The sequence below is a fragment of the Macrobrachium rosenbergii genome, chromosome 55, assembly GCF_040412425.1.
Source record: "Macrobrachium rosenbergii isolate ZJJX-2024 chromosome 55, ASM4041242v1, whole genome shotgun sequence".
NCBI lineage: Eukaryota > Metazoa > Arthropoda > Malacostraca > Decapoda > Palaemonidae > Macrobrachium > Macrobrachium rosenbergii.
Genome location: NC_089795.1, coordinates 55,151,985 through 55,173,649, shown reverse-complemented (window position 1 = coordinate 55,173,649; position 21,665 = coordinate 55,151,985). Strand labels below are relative to the sequence as shown.

Below are 21,665 nucleotides of genomic sequence, written 5' to 3'. Positions count from 1 at the left end.
CTATTCCAAATCATCTAGCCTGCACTGTACTCTTCCTAATAACACTTCCGAGTTTTATATTTTTTCAGCAATTTGCCATCTTTACCACTTGCTCAAACCACCTCAAAACAGCTTAATTTACTTTTCCATCTATCTTACCCTTTTTACAAAGCTATTTTTGTATATACCTGATCCTTTCAGCCCTATTATATCCTATATGTCCTACGTGTAAAAATTATTGATCTCAACAGTTTTCACTATTTTCATTTCATTTGCTTCCACACTTTTTTCACATACAGGAGTTGGCTCAGCATTCCCTTGATAAAACTTCAAATATTGTTCCCAGATACTTCTCTCTGCTCTTCTATAACTTCTGATGTCATAATGCATTCTTTGCTTTACCTGTTCTCATATATTACCAGCATCCATCACATTTAACCATAACTACTTATAATATATTTTATGCTTAATTGATCCACCATCTATTTTCCTTATTTTTCCTTGTTCCTCCTTATACTCATAACTCTTTTCTTACTATTATTTACTTTCTGCTTCTGCATCTTTTTTCAGTCTCCGAGGCTTCTCTTCACTATTACTAGCTAACACTATCACCTGCAGACAACTGCTACTCTGTGCTCCAATTTTCTAACCCATGATTTTGGATATACATCTATATTTTCTCTGATTCCCTTATCACTGTGCCCATGAAAATTCACAAGTCATGGCGATCAGATAACATTTATCTTCAAGCCACTTTTAAACTGAATCATTCGTTTTCCCACCCAAATATTCAAACGTTAATGTTTGTGACTGTATGTTTTATCGTCATCTTTTCCAAGGACCATAAACGCCACAGGCTGAAAGCTTTCCCTCTTCACTCTCGAACCTCTCAGACTTCTCACACAGCCTTGTCATAAGAAACTTTACATTTGCAACAACACTCTGATAGAGTGACACCAACTAAGAAACGAAAGTAATTCAGCAAATGAATAAAAAAAAAAAAAGAAGAGTAGAACTATGAGAGATTTTTTCAATCAGTCGCAAGAAATCCATCAGTCACAAAGCTTACTTATATACACCATATAAATACCCTTATGACCGTTGTGCGTAAACAAGGCATTATATGGATGAATAATTAAGCTTCCTTGATTAAATATACAATCTATATATTACCATTAAGCAGCAGACAAAGGAATATACACGATGCACATAACAGCCAGATAAAAAAGGCAACATGTATTTATATAAAAACAAACAAAAAACATACAACAAACCATGGCAAAGGCCAGATCAAAGACAGTGGGAAAACGAATAAAGCATACTTGTAATGTAGCTGTCAAAATGCAGTTGGAGGCAGGAAATGACAAACTTCCGGAAATCACATGGTAACGAATGAAATTAGCCAGAATGCTTTTAATTTTTGCCTAGCAAATGATATCATTTCCATATATCTGAGATGTGAGTCGTAGAATTGAACATCAGTATGCTAATCTATGAAAACAGATGTTAATGCATTTTGAGCGATCCCCACCTCTCCCTCCCGTCCCTCGGCCGACCTTCAGCTAAGGATCAGCGCTACAGGGCAAATTTTAATTTGGGGAAATCTCGTTATGTTAACGCGCACTTGCACTCCGCTCAATTTAACCACGTTCACGGTCTATGAATATGTTGTCAGAGCTGTTACCTGGATCAACGAGGACATAATTGCGGGGCAAATCACAACAGTTGACTTCAAAGGAGGTCACTGGTTTCAAAACTATAATGGGTTTACAGCCGCGTTTTATAATGTGTGAGCAATGTGAATGGAAACTTTTTCAGTGCCCTCATTAAGCTCATAACCAGAATAAAATTTCTCATTAATTCAAATCTCGAACATCATGGTTCCGGTGCTAGTATGGATCTCATTCATTACATTATCTATCGATAATAATCGAGTTCTGTTTCATTGGAAAATGCACTCCCCTTTGAAAACAATCGGTCGTCTGCAGATCTTTTCGTTCTCACGCGTTATAGATTTATCGAATTTCAAACGCTGATCCAGAGCCCACCGTTCCATATAATAGCGTTGCTTCCTTGACGACAAAGAATGATCGAGCAGACGCCCAGAAAAACCCATATAACCGATAATGACAATGGCGACCGTTGTCACCAAGTTACGACATGCCAAAGGCTCTTATCAAGAATCCAAAGCATTAAACTCCAGTCGAAAAATACTTCTTGTAAAAAAAAATGGGAAATAACAAGGTGAAATTTAACGATAAATAATTCGAAGCAAAAATTATTTTCTTGACTTCAGAGCCCTCCTTACACCTTGTGAATGTATACAAGAACGGGAAAAAAAAAAGCACGGCGCGTTCTTTTCTAAACAAAATGAAACAAATTATCTCCTTGAAGATATACCGGAATATCTGAACATTCTTTGAAAGTTTCCTCCAAAAGGCAAATCGGTATTTAATCTCCAGGTTGTGGCTACTTTGTTATAATATCTTAGTTTCAGGGAAATTTCTAGCGTAAGGTGCAAATATTTGGACCTTAAGTTCATTAAGATAACTACCCCTAAAAATGAGTGGTGCCATTTAATTTTTTTTTCTGTGATTTTGTCTCCAGTAAAAGAATATTGTAATTGCACAGTTAATTTGTATTGCATCAATACGCAAAGAATCAGATTCTTGGATCTTCAACTAGCTTTGAGTTACTGTCCGTCTGGATCATTCTAATGGAACGTTCATTTTTCAGTTAATGAAATCAAGTGTTTGAGCTACGCCACTCTATATTGATTGGAGATTTAGGAAACATTGATCATAATGATCAATATATATATACACACACACACACATATATATATATGTACACACACACATATATATATACATATATATATATATATATATATATATATATATATACTATATATATATATAGAAATCTAGCTGTGTTATACGTCGATCATTGTTGAATGTCTATATTCTCCAGACAAGAGTACCCCTTTGTAAGGCTGCAAAATTCTGTAATTCAAAAAACTTCTCATTTCTAGATCTACTGAGGGTCACAAGTCCTTTAGTATCTAGTGGAAAAGTGACTTCATCAGACATACAAATTTAGCATTACTCTTCTAACCTGCTTATTCCATCCACAGGAAAACTATCAGAATTCGAAATAGTGATGACAAAGAAACCCCGTTTTGTATGTGGAGATTAAATCACTCTTGGTTGAGTTATAAGAGGCAATTAGAATTTATGGATTTGCCATGAAATATGATAGTATAGTATTTGTAAGAGTTATACAGTATGTCTATCCCTCCAGTGTTGCCACAAGTTACTGCATAATTCACTGAATCTAGACACTTGTTTCTTAAAAGCCAGTTTTCTTGCAACACGCGAATGAATTAGGTACCTTTAATACTTGTTTAGATCTCAACTATAACACCCAAAATAGCCTGAATTGACTTGGTAATGCATGAAGATCATTTATATAAATTTCCTTGATTAGTTTCTAACCAGCGAGATTCTCAAGTCGTGTTTAATCTTAATGGTTGTTTGGATCTAAACTATAACACCCAGAATAGCCTTCAGAATTGAATTGAAGAAACACGAAAATCTTTTCTATAAATTTCATTGACTCAAGTTTTTGAGACTTCATTTGTTGAGTTGTTTGCAGTGGTCCTATAGTCTTTAGATTGGTTAGTCTTTTATCGTACTTTTACTAGATGATATTTTTTTTTTATAAGGGTAACACTGGGCTTCATGATTCTGATTACTGGAGATTTAAGTACTAATCATATAGATTAATATCTGCAAAGAGGATGGCATTTGCACCACATGCTTCAGATCTTATATTCTACCATCTTTAGAATATTGCTCTCCCATCCCATCTGCAAATCAGCAGCTTCCAGGGTCTTTTATACAAAATTGCCCAAGTTGGTGGTTACCTACGGTATTATAAATCTGACCATCACAAGAACACGTCACGCTCGGCCATCTTCCAGAGATGGCCATTTAAACTGAGAACAACCTGCAGAACCTTTCTTGTCTCTGCCCCTGTACTTAGTGCATGTGGATCACTTTGTGGAGCACGAGCATCACTTGCTACTGAGGCGCCACGTCGTCACGTTGCCCAGCTACCAAAGTCCCTCATTGCTCGCGTTGCAAACCTATAGAATGATCTACCTGAGAGTATTGCCGATGACACTTCTTATAAATTTGAGGCTGTAATACAGTTCTAAAGCGCCATTGCTTTTGTTTTCTTGATTGGATTTATTCTTGATTGCATTTATGTTTCGTTTATGAATATTTATTTCTTGTTATTAATCTTTATTCTTTGCCTTCTCTCTTTTCACACAGTGATGTGCTCTCTATAGTTTGACGAAGTTTGATTTTCAGGCTGATGGCCCCTTAAGCTGGATCAGTAATAATGTTTGCTCATTTGAATAATGCAATTAGTACCGTGACGTTTTGTTCATATTAACTGAAGCTATATAATTTTTCAACTTGAAATTGTGCTGTCTTCGGTGGTTTTTTTCTGTAATTTCTGTTCGGAATGCTGGTGGTTTGTCTGGGATCTTTCTCCTGCATATTTCAGATGACAGTTTATAGATTTATCAATTAAATGCAAGATCAGCAGATGTTTGAAATTTCATTTTGTACTCATAGGCTCTTTGCCTCTCCTACACTTGAGCAGTTTGAGATCATTTGATTTTCTTTTAAAGTTGAATTTATCCACGACAAAACTAATGGTAGCTAAAGATAATTTCTACGGATTTTTCTCTTGTACTAGAGAGTCAGGATACAGTTATCACTACGTAGAATTTAAGCACCTACTATGGCTAAAATGCCGGTATATTTTTAAAGAGAAAATATGGAACGAATGCAAACACCGCAGTATGAAATAGCACTTGAGATAGAAAAAGTTACATTTCGAGGCGAAATTAAAGAAAAAGTTAGGCTGTTATAACAACTGCAGCTTTCTTGCTAGCTAGTGCCACTAAGAAAATTTGCAACAGCATGTTTCCTTGCTGGCATTCTGAAAAGAAGGAATTCAGTTTACACAATTATAATAAATAAAAAACCAAATTTAGATACAGCAGACAAGGTACAAGAGGATACTACATTTAAATTTCATACGTATTGTTACTGTAGATGCGAAAGGAGTAGTATTTGTAAAATGTTTAAAACAAAAACAGTATGAAGTATAGTTTAAGTGTGTTAACGTTGTCTCCCAAGGGAACAATATTTTCTTTCAAGGTAATTGCACAATGAGAAATTTGCAAAGATAATATATAAAATAAAGTTTTCGGTGTTTGTTATACTTATTGTGCACCATTGACAGGCGATTCAAAACAATCACTTACGGAAGAATAAATTCAACAAACGTGCATTATAAACGATCGTGGATTAATTATGTGTAATGACAATGCTCAAAATGAAAGAGCCATTTCTTGGGAATATCTTGAAGCGCTTGACAAGAATGAAAGGTTAGGCTCTCGGACAGGGTTTGTATCAGGCACGGAAGGTTCTAGCTGCTATTATAGCGAGAATCTGGTGGCGTTTCTAACCTTCGTTTTTTGCCGTTCTAAATTAACTTATTTTCACTATTAAATGATGCACGGGCAATGAAAAGTGAGTTGCAAAATTTCACCCAAAAGCCTCTTTTCTTTCCAGTCTCTTGTTTCTGTTGTCTTCTACCACTTGCCGAACTTCCCGTGTCGAATTTTGATGAGATAAAGCTCCCTTGCATTTATCAATCTTAAACGAATTTCTGCTTACCCTGTTCCCTTTTACCTCTATTCCGTAGGGGTGAATCCGCCATGACTCTGCTCATTTCCATTGTTTATTCATGCTCAACATATCCATGCCCGGTTTGTCTCACTATCTAGGGTAAACTTCCTCTGATAAAAAAGCCACACGATTTTGTACGTTATCTTCAATTTGTTTCGTGTATGATTGTATTACCCTGTTGTGTGGATGAATCATAACCTATAAATTACCCAGTTCACGCTATTCAAATAATTGCACAGATGATACGTCAACAATGAGGAAAAGATCAGCAAATTAGCTTTTCATGTGCTCTACAGTCGGCGAAAGGATTTTATTTAGGTTGCGGCAATAGCAACATCTTCTTAATGTATTTATTTTATCCTTAAGCAGAACGCATTTCATCCCATCATAAAGTTGAAGAGGAAAGATTACATTTCATTGCGCATCAATATTTTAAATTTTATTCATAAACTAAGTTTTCTCCAATAATCGTCATTGCTTTCCCCGTACGTGAGAGTAGTCGAGGAGTAAGTGAACGGCGATTTATCCAGAATGAAAATAGCAAAGTTAAAAGGTCGCAAAGTTGTCGAAAGTAAAGCTCTGAGGACCAACACACAAAGAGAGAACGCAAGATTAACGTCGCGGTCAAATTTGAACGGTCAAAAGGAAACAACTCGACTGAGAGGCTGGGACAATACCTCCTCCCACTCACTCGTTTATTTATTTGTTGGAAAATGCCTTCAACTAACGTCAAAACATTAATTCTGAACTGGGTCGAGGGGACACTGATATATATAGTTGGACCCCCATACTGTTCAATCGCATATGCAATTTCTGTTATTGATAGTGGTGATTTTTTTGCCGCTTGAATTTTAAAACTGCCCGGGGGGGACAGTCAAAATAATGTCCTTACATAGGGGGGGAAAAACAGAGAGAGAGAGAGAGAGAGAGAGAGAGAGAGAGAGAGAGAGAGAGAGAGAGAGGAGAGGATACTGAATGGGGAAAGAAGTCAGATATTACAAACAAAACGCAATAATAAAAGTGCATTACTGTAATACTTTACAACCATGCCAAATACACCTCTAGCATGAAAACTAACCCCTAGTCAAAGTTTTGTCTGTGTCGCTCTTCTATCATTGAAATAAGAATCTCTGCAATTAAGGGCGATCAACAAGCAAAACTTTAACATCACATTTCATCGCCTAAATGTACTTGTTAAGGTGATCATTAGACTGTTAGTGTGAAAAGGCCCTACCCCAACATGTCCTTAATCCAGCCGCCTATCTGCACGCTACGGTAAAAAAAAAAAAACACACACACACAGAAAAAACCTGTGTTTATAGAAGACAGAGATAGAAAAGACAGGAAAGGGAAACCCAAAATCACAAGTATCGGAAATCACCAGCGTCGTCCGAAGGGTGTAAAAGGAATATCGTTAACGTTTTTCCCTGTTATTTCCGAAGGATTTTCTAGTGAGTGATAACCATGCAAACTAGGACAGAATATGCATGGATGGGTTCGAAGCCAAAGGGCATCTCTCTCTCTCTCTCTATGCTGCATTCGATCAATCAGATTTCGCCTGCCATACGCAAGGACTACTTTTCCGCTCTCACCTTTAAACAGAACATCAGGCTCCCAGTGAATTATAAACACTCACCCCACAAGAATTGTCAAGAGATTCTGCAAACCAAATTAGTCTGCCAGCTCCCTATTCAGTGGGAAAATCGATATTGTTTCAGCCGTTTTGGGTTCCTAAAAATTAGAATTTTTCCTCTAATTGGAATTGGATGCAAACATTACTGATCAAAGAAGAGTATGATAAAATTCAATAGACATCCAGTGCGTACCGCAATTTATTAAGAACATTCATTCATGGCAATCGGGATTCCTAGGGATCGAACTTTGAAGCGTGCGTTCCCTGCCACACATTTGGTATAACCGAGGACTTTTGCAAGTTCACCATAACCATATTTAAATTTTTTTCTTAGTTCTGAACCCTAACCGTTTTATTATTTTCTTTTATCCTGTGCACGTTCTTTAAACTGTACCAAGAATACGGCTATACCTAACAGCTGCTTGTTATTTCTTTAAGACTTAGATTAATTTGAGGCTATTTCTAACTAATCGTGTTGCGTGTGCAAACCTATAGCTATGACAGTAGCATACATATTTATATATACTTTTTTTTTTATTTTACAATAACAATTTGGTTTTACGTGCGCGTGATTGTACGAACGTCCGAGTTGAGCGCTTGTGCGGACGTTCATTAGTAATTATTTTTTTCAGTCCTGAGAATGTCTTCTTGCTTTACAACTGCTGTCATCTTAATGCGTGCTTAGTTCTACGTAATTTGTCTTTATATTTTGTCTCAATATTTTTTAGTTCTTCATTGGAGAGGTGGGTAGAGCTTCCTGCTTACACGCTGTTGGCCCAGCGTTCGACTCTCCGACCGGCCAATGAAGAATTAGAGGAATTTATTTCTGGTGATAGAAATTCGTTTCCCGTCATAATGTGGTTCGGATTCCACAATAAGCTGTAGGTCCTAAGTTGCTGGGCCTTGTTGGTTCTTAGCCGTAAAATAAATCTAATCCTTCACGCCAGCCCTAGGAGAGCTGTTAACCAGCTCAGTGGTCTGTTAAACTAAGATATACTTAACTTTCTATCATTTACGGTTATACTCCGAAAGCGAAGGAAAAAATGATTGCTCGCCACATTTTCGTATGACCTTCTTTCCTAAGCATAATTACTGAAGAGCAAACAAATAATATAAAAAATTGTAAATCGAAATACCATGACAAAACATTTCATTTAATTTAATAGGCAGGAAGAGTATGGGCACATTCTTTTCACTAGCATAATTACTTCAGAGAAAGCAACTGATAAAACAGGTGCAAATCGAATTACGATTACCAACAATTACATTCTATTTATTATGCAGGAAATGTACAGCAAATTCTTTTCTCCTGCATAATTACTGAAAAGAAAACAAATGAGATGAGAAGGTGAAAATCGAATTACCATTACCAGAAACTGCATTTTACTTACTAAGCAGGAGATGTCCAGAAAAAATCTTTTCTCTTTGTTAAACCGAATAAAAAAGGTCCATTCTTTCTTCCCTTTCTTTCCCTTTCTCATCCCCCTGTGTCCAGTTTCAGGACTTGAGGATTCTACTCTACTACTCTTTAGTTTACGGTTTAAGCCGAAAGCTAAGTTTCTGTAGGATATTAAAGGCTGGAAATAAAGCAATGACTGTAATTAAAACATTACGTTTCATAAAACGCATTGATGATGTGGGTTATGGCTAGAAACTATTGGACAAAAAAAAAAAAAATGTGAAAGACAATTTACATAGAATATCTGTCAATTTTTGTCTGCTGCAACTTTGAAAAATTTTCTGGCATATCAAAAAGTGCTCTTAATAATTGTTTGTTTGGCTCAACTCAATTTTTATCATAATTATACATTTTGCCTGCATTCTTGATGTCTCTAGGCATTTTGACAGTCTGTCACATGCCTCTATTTGCCAACATGGCGAGTCTTGGCCTGACTTCTTTTTGTAACCTTTTAAACTTTCAGTCTAACTGTTCTAGATTTGGGAATATGTCTGAAAGGGGCTCTCAGAACTTAATCACGTGCATTGTCTCTGATACACAGTTTCACTTGTATCTTTCTTTACTGTGCAGGATGAAACTGAGATGCAGCCTCCAAATTCTATCAATAATTTGGTTGTTTACTTTCCTCCAGAATTATGTTGGACAGACTTCAAACTTTAAATGACTTCAAATAACTACGATTGCTTCGATGAAATAAGTTACAGTATTTCCTTTTGATTTTACAAGTTACTGTCTTGACAGGAGTTATTCGGACTTTATACCTGTCCCTGCAAAGATTTATGTTCTCATATTTGGGAGAGGTTTTCGTTGCAGTCTATTATCATTAGCAATGCATGAATGGAAAATTCCTCGCAAGAACTTTTCTCTGCCCCACACGGTATCCTCGAAGTTCACATTTATGGATAGTATTCTGACTGCTGAGATTCAGACAAGTCCTATTGGGAAGCATCGTTAGACCTGTCAGAATACTACTTTCCACATTTCGACCGCGGAAATCACTGCCATTTTTTAAAACAATTAGAATACGAGTACTACTCCTTGCAGTTATTCTTTGAAATCCATTTCTTGAATACCACTTCCAGTTTTCAGTCGGCTGAAATCACTGCCAGAATAAGAATTTATGCTGTTGAAATCATGAACCAGATACCATTACCCTGTCCTGCAGAAATTACGGCTAGAATACCACTTGCATAACACTGGAAATCCCTCTCAGAAAGAATTATACATTTTGTGAGATTTTTTCCCTCTGCCGACAAGCTCTGGAATAGAGTCCTTGTTTCCATTTCCCCTGTTTCCTTTAATGTCCTGTCTAGTCTATCAGGATGCTGCTCAGTTACTTCCTCCGGGGTTCAGTCCTCTTTAGTAGGACTACTTATTGTAAGCTGGAGGCTACTGCTAGCCCCGCCACTCTTTCTTTCCACTTAACAAGTTTTAGAATAGTAACTGCACGTTAAAAATTATTTAATTGCCTACTTACGAAGAGTATTTAAAAAATGTAGTGTGTTTGACAGGATTTAAAATGAAAAGTATGAAACAATACGTGCATGTTAAATCTGCTTCATTGTCGAACTGTCTGTATGTTTTTGGAATCTAGACAGCTAATAATAAGCTAGTCAGTCTCTCTTGCTAACCAGAAAGGCTCTCCGGAAAATGAATTTTATTCAGTTAAAGTTGAATGTGTGTGTGAAGGTGTACGGGTGTGTGTGTGTGTGTGTGTGTACGCATATGAGAGAGAGAGAGAGAGAGAGAGAGAGAGAGAGAGAGGGAGAGAGAGAGAGAGAGAGAGAGAGAGAATGAAAAAGTGTTACCCACCTGAGCTCTGGATTGTTCTCCAACCAGAATGACATCCCTTGTGGCATCGTGGATAGGGATGTCGGAGAGAAAAAGACCGCGGGAAGTGAGAGCCGTTAATCCATCCAGCAAAGGCGAACCAACGAATAGCAGGGAATCACTCTCTGAGCACACCACCATTTGACCTTTTAATTCCATGTTCTGAAAGAGAAGGGAGAGGGACCTCGTCATTTGTGGATGCGCTTAACATTATGCAGGCAGAAAATAAATCATTGAAGCTTCATGGGACACCAGATCTCTGCAACGTAATGAAAGGAAATGTAATTATTTAACAGTAAAAATTCTCTGGTAACAACCTAAAAATGATGTAAGGTCTCTTCTTGGAAACAAAACCTGTACATGAGTCTTGTTATTTGTTTCTTGGATGAAGTTTTTTTTTATCTTAGATTAAGATAATTAATTATAAGAAGCAGGAATTATGCACATGTTGTGAGTGAAAAATTCATTTTTTTGGAACCTTTAATTGGCCCGCGTGAAAATTTGACCGAATAAACAATGTTTCAAACTCCAATAGCTGTCAGCTCATGCAAAGGAAAGCAAATTTGGAAAAAACGATAGCACTGATTAAGGAAGAAAAAGAAACACGAGTAAATATTATAGCACGGAATCCTCTTTAGACTGCGTCGGGCTGACGCTGACGCCACTCCAGCACCAGCATAATGGCGCCAAATCTCCTCTGATCGACACCGCGTTGCTGCCGACGCCACCTTGACAGCCAGCGGGACGTCTGCCCTTCGAGGGGCTCCTGGTCCTTGGGTGTTTCAGTTTCGTTTGGGATTCCTCCTCTTAGAGCAGTCAGGCAGAACATCTCTCCCAAAGCAGGAGACTTCCAGTCGATTGTCTGGGAGATCCCCTTTGATTTATTGTGACAGGTAATCGCCTTCAGCTCCCTCCGATGTCCCCCGGTAGGAAATCTCAGGTTAACCTCTGCCTCCATCCCTTCCCACCCCCCAACACCCCACTTGTCAGGGTGTTGTGCCAAATTGAATTCTATCTTATTAGTGCATCTTAACCAATAATCACCTCTGTTGTAGTAAAGGCACTTACTTCAAATCACCAAGTAAACCCCTGTGACACTAGACAATTTTCTTGTTAACGTGACTGCTGATTCTTTTTATTGTAACTTGTGGAAATGTGAACGCATGTCGGTGTGTCTTTCAGAACTGACTTGAAAGGTGGTTTTGAATTTACGAAATTAATATCCTCAACCATTCGTTTCTTTAATATAAAATTATTCTAATGCTGATGAGAATAATCTAAATCTGGGATTACTGCACTTTAAAATCCCACTGATATCCATAAAGGTTACTGGATGCACGTGAAAGTGCCAGGTAAAACTGGAACAAAATGAAACTTCTTTCAAAAGCTATCTTCGTCTTAGATTTAAACGCCGTCCAGCTTTCTCATGGCTGCTACTGTTACTGCCTTCGAATCCCAATAATGACTCATTCCAAGTTAGTTAAAGCAGTAAAACAAAGTACGAAACGTAATGAATTGGATATCTGATGTCATTATAACCTGTTGCTGCTGTAGATGATTAATAACTTCATGTGAACTTACATATGAATGAGCGAAAGTATTTTCTTGAGAAATAAGTTATTCCCATCGATTAACATTGCACAGCTCACGAACCTGGACACTGACTTAGCCTTGCTATTGAGCTTTTACACTAATATATTCATTTTTCATCAGGAATCTACCTCCATTACATCTGCAGTCTGCAAGTACGAGTTTTGTTTAAGCCTAATTTCTTCTCGACAGATGCATTTTCATCAGAATTCGGTAAATTCTGTAGACAATAAAATTTTTCTATGCCAACAAAACATCCTGAGAAACAGCTGAACTGGATCACGGGCTGAGTGACAGCGCTGAATTTTCTTTCGGTATCAGCGGGCCACTGGGATTAAGAATCCAGGTAAAAAAAGTCACTGGTAAAAAAAGTCAGAAAAAAGTCACATTAATCTTTCCTAGATAGTGACCCCCAAGGGTTTTAACCCGGTATGTATCCATGTATCCACCATTGCGGCGTGTTTAGTACAAGCCCGTTGGGGATTTTTTTTTCGTCTGAATTCGGTATGTATCCACCTTTGCGGCGCGTGTAGTACAAGCCCGTTGGGAGTTCTACCGTAAACATAAACAAAAAGCTACCTTAAATGCGAAAAGATAATTTAAATGTGTGAATTTTTTCTCTCTGACTTTATTACCAGCCACCATAAATTAATGCTTGTGACTTTTTCCTAGCAAAGTATGTGACACTGTTCCGGCTACCAGGATGGTCTCCTCTTCCATAACTCTCCTCCATCTACGTGCAGAAAGGTATCGTCATCTCCAAAGTCCTGTTCTTTACTGTCATTTCTGCAAGAAAACTAATATTCGAAGTTTTCTTCTTTCCGTCAGTCTTTTAAGGGGCCGTTTCGTAAAGGTGGAGGTTGAGAGGAGCTCGAAATCGGATGAGGAAGAGCGTCACGTGGCGAACATCGAACCATGTCTATCCAGCGCTTCGTGATTCCTGGGTCACTAGAGATCGAATGGATTATTTTCATCGATGTCAAAAGGAATTTGTTATACAGGGCATATCTCCCGAGTGCGTGGCATTGGGACCATATGATCTTCCAATCAAGGTTCTGAAAGCTTTGAAAACTTATTGGTTTTTACCCTCGGTCCCGAGGGATGCGTCTGGATGTGTTACAACGTATCGTCAGTTAGTGGAGGAAATATTTCTTACAAATTTTATTTTCAGGAAACAGCGTTGCAAAGATGGTCAAATAAATTGTTTCCCATAGCAAAAGAGATTACAAAACGTATTGTAATTTTGAGGGGGAGATATAGCTCCGCAGACAGCATTCCTTACTTTGCACAAAATTTATGGCTAAATTTGTTTTTTAATATATTCGTTTTATAGCAGTAATTCAAATAATTTTCTTAATGTCCAGTATATATGAAAGTTGCATACTTTGTGATGTTTAAGACAAATTTTGCAGTGTAATCTTTTAATGAGTAATTCCCACTTAATATGTTATAATTCCCCTTTATAGTTACCTGTAAACATTTACATTTTGTAATACTACCTGAGTACCATATCAGCCCTCATGAATGACGTTTGTCTAGTAAGCAACAAGGTGGAAAAGGTATGCACTGTACAACACCAAAGCCAATGCCATTCATTTGAGAGGGCTTTCTCCTTTACGCATACCGTGTCCGAGTTGCCTGTTGTGCTGTACTTGGTATGTTTTGCACAATAAATTGTTTCTTCTTTTTTTATATATTTATTTGTTTATTCCGCCCAACACTCTGTCTCTTAATGCAAATGCATAAAGTTTAACAAAATTAATGTCTTTTTAAGATCAAGGAGGATTTCTGCTCATGTTCTGGCCATAAGCTAGTTCTTTTTTATACCGTGCATACAGATTCCCATATCGTTGCCCGCCATCTAGAGGTTAATGGTTACCTGTCATAATAAGGGAACGAAGATGAAGAAAAGAGAGGATGATAGGATCTGGACGTAGCGTCATTAGGTGGATTGATCCATAAGAGCACGAGCCCTTACTGTGATCTCGTAGAATTGCCTGCTTGTATGCGAGTCACTCTTCACAGCATTATTTTCACAGCACATAGTCACGAATCTTGGAGAAAATAAGCGAACTGTTGTCAAATGACTTATATCGAAAGACTTACTTTTACGAGACGTGTGAGGCTATCAACAAATGAACGTTAAAAAACTGGAGTCGGGTGGTGTGGCAATTAATCAATGCCATATTCGTGCTTTCATCAGATGAAACGGGCAACACAAAAATGATCACTATCAAGACATAATGATTTGGATGTTTTAGTAAATATGCCAGGTGTCATAAAGCTCAGGAGTCAGATTTATAGCAAAATAGCAAAATTGTGGTTTGTATACAAATTGCCTTGCCATGAACACTATTTATTTAATTCACAAAAAGTAAATATAAGTAATCATTGTGGAATAAACTAAACAGTAATAAAAATAATGAAAAACTGAAAATAATTTAAAGTGGAATAACATAAGGATTGCTAAATATCACTTGACCCACTGCAACAGGTGTTTCCAGTCGAGATAAAAAAAATGCTATAACATCTAGCGAGTGATAACGCTAAAGGTGTGCCATGTTTAATTATGAAAAGGTCCCAGCGCGTTCATTTACCTGGATAGGCTTGAAGAGGCTGCTAGACCGGACGTGGAATTGGAGTAAATTGCTGATAAGTGCCACGGAGAGTAACAATCAATAAACCAGTCAACATCTCAAGAGTCACAATCAATAAATTCATAACCAGTGACCGTCAGCTGTGCAATTAATTTCGCGTGTTTTAAATAACTAATATCTAGGTCGACAACAGCTTCCTTCATTGGTGTATTAGTGCACATGAAGTATGTAGTAATCTACAACTACAAACTACAGTTATATGACGAATCTAATTCACAACTTTTACCGTTTTCTTTTCATAAGATTGACACGCCTAGAATGAAGTCTTAATCACGACATTAGAGACAGCAGAAGAAGTCTCAGAAATCATAAAATTAATCCAAGATTAAGTTAATTAAGGTGACAATAAATATAATCAGGGTAGAAGTTATGTCATAGAATCGAGGAGAATGGGATTCTATACAAAAATGACTAAAGGCATGGACGTTACTCGCCATTTTGAAGCGAGCTGTCTGTTAATGATATACGAGACAATTCAAGATAACATCCAGACAAGCTGACCGGACAGATAACATCCAGACAAGCTGGCGGGACTAAGGCAGCGGATTACCTGCGATCTCCTGATATGAGGCGCCATCCAAAAGTGATTAGTGGTCCAAACACTTCAAAGGAGGTCGTTTAGACAAGCAGTTGGAAATCTCCGGACTATACGGAGGTGTCCTAACGGTGTTCGGAGCAGAGACGGTCTGTCTGACAAAGGCGACTAGTACCCCTGGGAGGACAAATAGCCTGACTGCTTTCGGAATGACGTTGACATTTAAATCTGCTGATGAAATTTTTCAGTATAATGTAAGTGCATTGGCCTTGCGCAAAGAATTATTAACCTCTTGATTCCCTAATATTTATGGACGAGTATTTTCATTAAAAACCTTTAATCTGAACTTGGAAAAGAAATAGACGCTTCCTCTCCGCGCCGAAGGATAAGGAGGATAAACCTTGAGCTTATTCGCTGACGTTATTTTTTGTCGAATTTAGACATTTCACTTGAGCTGAAATCTTCATATATCCTTCCTGATAACGCGACGGTGAGCTTTTTCTGTGCTGAAACAGAATGTGTCTAATAGTGCCATTCCAGAATTCTGTTCAAATGCAGAACAGCAAAACTAGGTTTTGATAAACCTGATAACGGCTCCAAGTTTCAAACAATCAAATCAAGCCTTTGAACACTGCAGTAACAGCGGGAAAGCCGTAAGCACCCAAAAAGCACTTACCTAACCACTTTCTGCTATTATTGGGAGGGTGTTTTCCTCAGCATAGGGGTACATGCCCCCACAAAATATTCGCACTAATACAGAGGCTCACTGAAGCGAACTGTAAATCTACTTTGAATATATTTTTTAACCAAACGCACATCTATATGTAATTCATTTTAAAAATAATAAGTTGATACTGGAATTGAACCGACATTATTATATATACTGACATACAACAAGACACATAAGATAGAAGTAACCAACACACAATCACGTGTGGAACAGAAATAAATCTCTGACACATCGGGATTGAACCCAGGTCTTTCAACTGAAAGACAAGGGCGCTACCAACTGAACCACATAAGTCATAAAAGAGGCTGGAACCAAGCAGCACTGTACAATACCTAAGGCTTTTACCTGGACAGGCTTACTGCCTAGCATACCACGTGATTGTGTCGATTACGGTACTCAGAATGGATAATTCGAATGAAATGCTGTCAGTTCGGTCACTGCTGGGTCGGGAAGTTGAGTGAAACTCGCTGGTGTGTTGAGCAGGAAGCTTGCCCAGGTAAAAGCCTTTTAGGTACATTGGTACTTGGTTTCCAACTTGCTTTTTGAAACACCTGGGTTCGATCACAGTATAAGTCAGAAATTTATAACAACACACATACACAAAAAGAAGCCTTATCAGCTGCACATTACCCATCTTTACGTTGATTGCTCCCGTCAGCTCTATTGTGGACGAACCCTTTCGTGTCTGCGGTTATTAAAGCTCTTTCGGTGAAAAATGGTTGTTCCACTCCATCTACCCAGCACTCTTTTGACTTCCTCTCTCCTTAACTCTGAACACTTAGGAGGTATACTCTTTTCATCAGCCCACTGTCCTCCATTCTCTCTACACGACAGGACCACCTCGAAAGTCTCTAATTCATCTTTTAGTTTGCCCAAATATTTTTACTACTACTTCCGTGTATCTTCACATTCTTTAACCATTCGGTTATACTTACTCCACTCATACCACACAAATTAATCTTAAGAACTCTCACACTTCACTTTCATGTAGAACAGTGCAGTCTAAAATCCCTTAATACATTTTAGATTTAGTATTATTTAGTATTATATGTGTATATATATCTATATCTATATATACATATATATATATATATATATATATATATATATATATATATATATATATATATATATATATATATTTATATGTTTTGTATGTTTAAGGATATTATCTTGAAAGTTTACAGAATTAAAGTTGTATTCAAGAAATGGACAACTTATTTTCATGTTCACATTTCGAATCTTTTCAATACCATTTTATATTCCTTCAGAGAGTTGCTTTAGATCATATTTTGAGTATATCTCTTTGGTCGCCATTTCCAAAAATGCATTTCATCACCTTAAACTGCGCCATTGATCCTAATGATCAAATTGGGCACAGAGTAGCGGAATTATTAACTCTGAAGTGACAGGACTTTTCCGTGGTTGGTTAGAAAGTGGGCGAGATCTCCTGACGACGAGATAGTTTATAGGTCGCTCATTTAAATACTGATTGAAGGTCGTTCGCGCGATCTATGGGCATCTCTTTCGTAATCTAGAACTTCAGAGGCTTCCACATTATACGAACAATGTATACTAGCTATTACGCGTGATTCTGAAGTGATTCTCTTCAAATTTCGCCCTCATTACCCACTTGGTCTGAGTTACAAAGGCAGTGGTGTAAATACACTAATAAAATGTCTTCAACTGATGCACAATTAACTGTTGATTATTGTACGAACATTTATTTTGGGGATGGACAACAACAGTTTCCATGTTTCTTCCCACCAGCCTTGCATAATTTCATATATGCAGGTTTGTATAAGTGTAAAATTGGCTGAGGATTTTTACTTTAGTTTTTACATTAGATTTATTGAAAGAATTCTATGCTTTTATTTGGGTGAGCTGCTCTGACTCTTAAATTGGTTTTCCTAAAAGAGGAATATTTTGTAATGGCACGTTTAGTATATGCAGTATTATTATTATTATTAGTATTATTATTATTATTATTATTATCATGGTAAAGTAATTATATAGATAGTAATAAACAAGTGAATATATGTAACAGGCCCAATTAACAATATGCATATACAAACTTAGTGGGAATATTAGGAAGGTAAGGGTATGAGCCTCAACATTCCTAAAAATGCCTGTTAGACTGTATAGACACAATGCAATAGCAAAGATAACTCGGCAGCACACAGATCCTGTCACCGTAAAATGATTATCACGCAATAATTCTTTAGGTTCAGGTGCTGGAAGCGATAACGGAAGTTCTCTATCGAAACATAACCTAGAAAAAAAAAATGGCCAAAAAGAATATCTCCCAACAAGGATTAAAATCCTAATCATTAGGAAATCATAACTTTGATTAATATTGTCTAGAAGAGTACAAGCCCAAGACATTGCTGACGTCCAAACAGGAGGACGGTATTAAAACAGTGGCAAGGCAAAGGATTGGTAGTATGTGCCACTAGTACTGTCATCTTGGTAGATATAGCAAGTCTTCAAAATCACATCAAATGTCATAAAATATCCAGAAACATCAAGTGCAGCTCTACCGATCTACCCATGCACAGTGAATTGTGCCATGTGAGTACGGCATAAGATCAGCTAATCAATATTTATAGTTTTGACTGAGTTCCGCCTCATTCCCCACTAGACTGGGTGGCTTATGCATTTCTGTATTTTTGTTAAGAGTAGCAGTCAGTTCATTTCACCTTTGGTGAAAGGGTGTACTGCAAAAAAACTGGGAGCATCACTCGAGTATTTTTCTAGACCTTCAGTTAAGTTATTAGTCTAGATTAATACAAAACAAGGTTCCTTAAGCACTAGATGATAGATCTATGTTTACTGACAACTTCATCAACAACTCCCTTATGCTAAATTTTGAAGTATGCATATTAAGCGTCTTATGGTTATCCAGACTGAAGGCAGCAGTAAAGTTAATTTGATCAAGTCTCAAAAATACCCGAGTACTTCTTGCAGGTTTATGGATTGCCAGGATGTATATGTTACATTCTAGCTAGAATCTAGCAACTCCCCTTTAGTAAGTAGTTCTAGGATGAAGGGTAATTCATAATTGTTGCCATCTGTCCTTATAAAGCCCTTTAGAATAGTTTCCTCCTATCAGGAGAAAATAATACTCACACAGATAAATAATAAAAGGTCATGAGGTCAAGAGAAAGTACCCTAGAAATCTTAGAAAACAATGGGGAAACCAATCTGAACTTTTGACACCTCAGATATATTGGTTGCTTTGAATCCTCTTCATGTCCACTGAACATAAGGCATATCTGATGTGGTGAGGCTGAAGATGATAAGAAATAAGCAAAGGGAATTTATTGAAGATTTTTAGTTTTAAAGGCCCAGTGCAGTGGATTGGTTTGTTCTAAAGGTTGATTAATACTTCTCCATCTCTACTAAATATGGGAGGGATAGCAGACAGACTATATCAAAATATGTAAGCTATCAGTCCACTAAAAAGGGAGGTGATTTCTTCTTTAGGGTTGTTTCCAAATTGTCATAATTTTTTTCGTGAAATCTCTAAAATCTCCTTTAAAGTAACTTTCTGCATTGGCCTTCTAATTTACCTGGAACTGAATACATTGCCAAATTATGTTGAATATAGCAGCCATCAAGTGGTGACACTTGGCATGCTTTCTCGAAAAAAGGTTGATCATTATTCAAGATTTTTACAGTTTTCAACAGAATGGAGCGCAGTACATTTGAGATTAAATCTGATTCATTTCTTAATGAATCGTACTGTCACTGAGGGCAATTCATTTTCTTTCTCATTTGTATTTCATTTCTTTTCTTAGGCCTCTCTTTATTGTTTTGTGAGAAGATGAAGCATGAGTACATTGCTTCATTTTAGGGATGTTTGATTGAAAGATTTGTGCTAACAGCAATTCTTCGATTATTTCAAAGTGCTTTGGAGTCATTTAGGGCCAGAACCAAAATGTTCCGCATACTGAGATACATTGTGATGAATCATTCCCGTCATGATGCTGAGGCTTACTACATTGTGAATTTGTTGACATCTGCAGTTGGTGTTTCCTGACAGGTTAGTAAGAAACTTCACAGAATAAAGCCAGTCTCACTCCAAATTCCTGCGTCCCTCTTTCCAGTCCAATACAAAAGCACACACCTTCTGCTGTGATTGGCGCATTAGTACTCTCCAACCTGTAGTGCTATTCCCACTACCAGATTCAGAGTGACAAAGAACTCTGTAGAATGGGTTAATATACTGGAAGTTCGCTAATTGTTTTAACCCTTTGTTCAGTATCAGTTGAGGGTAGTTGGGGAGTGAGAGAGAGAGAGAGAGAGAGAGAACAATGTCTGTTATTCAGTCTATCAATTCAGCAACAAGCAAAATTCTCAAATGAGAGTCGAGTTTACGAGAATTTCTGCCAAATATCAGTGTGCTGTTACAGATAAAAGTTGTTTTATTCATATTATTATTGTAACTAGTAGATCATAACCACATTCAAATGGAAACATTCAACAGATTATATGGCAATGCGTGTGCTTTACAAGGGTGTTGAGTTCTAGAGCTACTTTGCCTCTAAGTAGCCTACTTAATTTTACTACTGACTAGGTTTATAAAGTGACCAGGGCATTACAAAGTTACTTGCATAAAACAGCATCATTATATCATAAAAATCAGTAGCCTAGTACTGACAATAACTGAATGCAATAAAAGTATTTTTTACATTCAATTATCTTCTGTAACAGTCGGATTTCAGTTTTGTTTTTAAGTATTTCATTCTTTCATTAATAAAAGGCTTAGTCGAGTCTCAGCAGTACCATTGATAGGTACGTTGGTAAGTACCACCCGTAACTGAATAACTATTCTGGAAGGTTGAGAACATCGGCAATAACCCCTTTGTCGAAAGTAGCCAGCCGAACCTCATTTTTGAGTTGTACCTATAAAGGCTGAATATATTTTTCATGTGTTGCACATAAGAATCTCCTATGTAAGTGCTATATGTGTCAGAATTTTCAAGAGAGATACTTAAATAGACAAAATCGTTAAACGTGTATAAATTCCGTAATAACAGTCATGTTTTTAGGTTTGCGTTAGATGTAACTGTAGACTCATAATTGATTGTTCATATCCATTAACAATTTGAAGCAATTACAGAATTATAATTGAATGCGTGAACTCTAACAGTCTTTGTTGGTGGGGATGAGATTTGGAGTTCCGTTGTGAGGTTTGAGAGATCCATAAATGTGTAAAATAATTGTTGAGAGGTATTTGGTAAAGTGCAGAACATCTCTGAAAATTTTCAACAGGTGTAAGGATTTAGTGGTTGCACTGGGCATAATCTTGATCAGTTCCTTCTCAAAGCACGAAGGATTTGATGCATTCTGCATCTTTGATTGGTACTCCAAAATCTTAAATTGATGAGTGTTAGACGGCTGTATATTGAAAATTTTTCATGCATTCTTATTATTCCAAAGCTGCCCACTTGCCATTGTAACATTGTTTAACGT

General features: G+C 37.2%; 1 protein-coding gene across 3 annotated transcripts in view; it reads right to left on the bottom strand.

The window, feature by feature from the left end:
- Positions 1–21,665, bottom strand: part of Gycalpha99B (guanylate cyclase 1 soluble subunit alpha 2) — a 1,063,824-nt gene that overhangs the window by 61,078 nt on the left and 981,081 nt on the right. For all 3 annotated transcript variants that reach the window (XM_067098553.1, XM_067098551.1, XM_067098554.1), the window contains one exon: positions 10,658–10,837. In XM_067098553.1, the coding sequence (XP_066954654.1) occupies positions 10,658–10,837 (180 nt within the window). The remainder of the gene's footprint in view (positions 1–10,657; positions 10,838–21,665) is intronic.